The sequence below is a fragment of the Penaeus chinensis genome, chromosome 3 (assembly GCF_019202785.1).
Source record: "Penaeus chinensis breed Huanghai No. 1 chromosome 3, ASM1920278v2, whole genome shotgun sequence".
In the NCBI taxonomy this organism is placed as follows: Eukaryota; Metazoa; Arthropoda; class Malacostraca; order Decapoda; family Penaeidae; genus Penaeus; species Penaeus chinensis.
Genome location: NC_061821.1, coordinates 24,797,558 through 24,800,057, shown reverse-complemented (window position 1 = coordinate 24,800,057; position 2,500 = coordinate 24,797,558). Strand labels below are relative to the sequence as shown.

The following is a 2,500-nucleotide window of genomic DNA, read 5'->3' as shown; positions in this document are numbered from 1 at the left end:
GTCAACAAATCTTAGCGGGAAATTTTCTTTGTCATTGAACTTCCCATATACAAGGAATTTATAAATATAATTATAGCATATCATCATAGAAAGCTATCAATATTGTGTTCACTTACACTCAAATACAGGTGTATAAATAAGTTTGTGTGTGTATGTGCGTGTGGCAGATTGTTTGTATGTAAGCATTCACTGTCATTTTAGATAACATAATAATCTTCATGAAAACGAGGTTATCTGGATGCCAAAAATAAGAAAGAGGAGACATTTGTTTCTTAATCCAGATAATATATTCTCTAGAACTTAGTTGATGATGGAAAAACGATTATGAAAAAAAGGTAACGAAAGACGATCGGAAGGCAAAAACGGAAGAAAGGCAACGGACTGGCTGATCTGGGGAAAGAGGTAATTTGAAGATAACTGATACGAGAAACTAAGATGAATAAAAAGATAATGGGAAGAAATGATAACAGAGCACCGCAGAAGAATCCGCTATAAAGGCTATCTGGATGTAGTGCCGCGGGAAAGTTGGATGAACAGAGATTGCATAGGTTTCAAGGACTAACAGAAGGTAAGTGCAAATCTCTTTACTCTTTATAAAAATGAAATCTTAAGATCAAAGAGAGAGAGACATACCCATCGCAAGGCAAATGTGATCCTGGAAATCAGAGCTCATTGCCCATTCCAAAAATAGAAATCATCGACACTGTGCCAATAGTACCCATCCAGACAGTGCGAACAGTAACCATCGTTAGTGCGAATAGTAACCGTCCACACTGTGCAAATAGTAACTATTGCCACTGTGTGAATAGTAACCAGCTACAGCGTGTGAATAATACCCATCAACCCAGTGCGAATAGTAACCATCCACGCTGTGCGACTGGTAACCCAATCAACTATGTGAATAGTATCCATCCACATTGTACGAATCAGGCTTACGGTTCGAATAGTACCTGGAATCAACGCGAGTACTCACCGCCGAGCACAACCTGAATGCTGCCGACGACGAGAGGCACGGTGAAGTTGCCTACGGTCCCAATCACTATTGCGCCGGACATGAGCGTCAGAACACCCAGCGAGAAGGAACAGATGGCAGAGGTCTGGAAAGGAACGGGGGGTTTAGGGATTAGGAGACGTTTGGTCCGGTTTTTTTTTTTTTTTCGAAGATTCAGGAGTCTCTCCGTCTGTCTGTCTAGCTTTCTTCTTGTTTCTCTGTCCTTTTTCTTTCTCTCTCTTTCTCTATTTATCTCATTCTCTATCTCCCTCCTGTCCCCCATTCTCCATCTTACTATCTATCTATCAGTCTATCTCAATCCATTCCTGTCTCTCTGACTCTCTCTCTCTCTGTCTATCTGTCTATCTATCTATCTATCTTTATTTATCTATCTGTATATATATTCACATAGGCTATTTCTTGGTCTACTTCTATCTCTTCTTCTATCTTGATCTATCTACCTATTACACACGCAATATATATATATATATATATATATATATATATATATATATATATACATAAACATATCGTGTATATACATAAACATATAATATACATATATATATATATATATATTTATTAATTTATCTATATATTTATTCATTCATTCATATATATATATATATATATATATATATATACATATGTATACACACACACACATATATATACACATGTACATATATGCATATACGTGTCTGTGTATATATATACATATGCATATATATATATATATATATATATATATATATATATATACATTATATATATATATATCTATATACACACACACACACACACACACACATATATATATATATATATATATATATATACGTGTGTGTGTGTACATATATATACTATGTACACACACATATACACTCGCTAAAAAATATCTTTACTCGGGAGTAGAAGAAACCGAAACGATCGCTTTTAATTTGGATATGCTGGTACTTGTCTTCAAAGCTCGGAACAGATGAAGCTTTATAAGGTGTTTGGATAGTGTTTCGGAGTTGATATGGCTAGGGCCTTGCACAGGCCAGTATTCGCAATGGAGACCTCATAGACCAATTTTAGGGTCATAATTACTCTTTACTCAGAGGGACTACCAAGAGCCGAAATATTAAAGAAGATTAAGTATTTCGGAGCCAACTGTGTCTTTGTGGATCCAGCGACAGCAACTGGATCCACCAGAGGCCAGGCCAGAAGTGGGCGCAATAGATGCACGACGGAGGAAGATTAAGAAATGTCATTCAAAACTAGAAACGTGCTACATGAAAGACAGATACGATGCTTGCATTCAAATGCATTAATATGATAGGTTAATAAAAACCCTCTGATACTCAGTGGCAACATTCCTTACAATTACCTGGGTCAGAGAGAGAGGGTGTGGCCGGTAGTTAGTTGCAAGGTCCCCTTAACGTGAGTCATTTTCTTAGTTTTTAATCTTCATATATTTTTTTTAACAATCCATAAGTGCTGTAAGGGATGGAAACCCCTTTTGTT

At 36.4% G+C, this 2,500-nt stretch overlaps 1 protein-coding gene across 1 annotated transcript in view; it reads right to left on the bottom strand.

Annotated features, from left to right (window-relative positions):
* The window catches only part of LOC125043528, a 5,073-nt gene that overhangs the window by 1,116 nt on the left and 1,457 nt on the right, over positions 1-2,500 (bottom strand). The window contains exon 3 of the mRNA XM_047639676.1: positions 974-1,097. Coding sequence (XP_047495632.1) covers positions 974-1,097 — 124 coding nt within the window. The remainder of the gene's footprint in view (positions 1-973; positions 1,098-2,500) is intronic.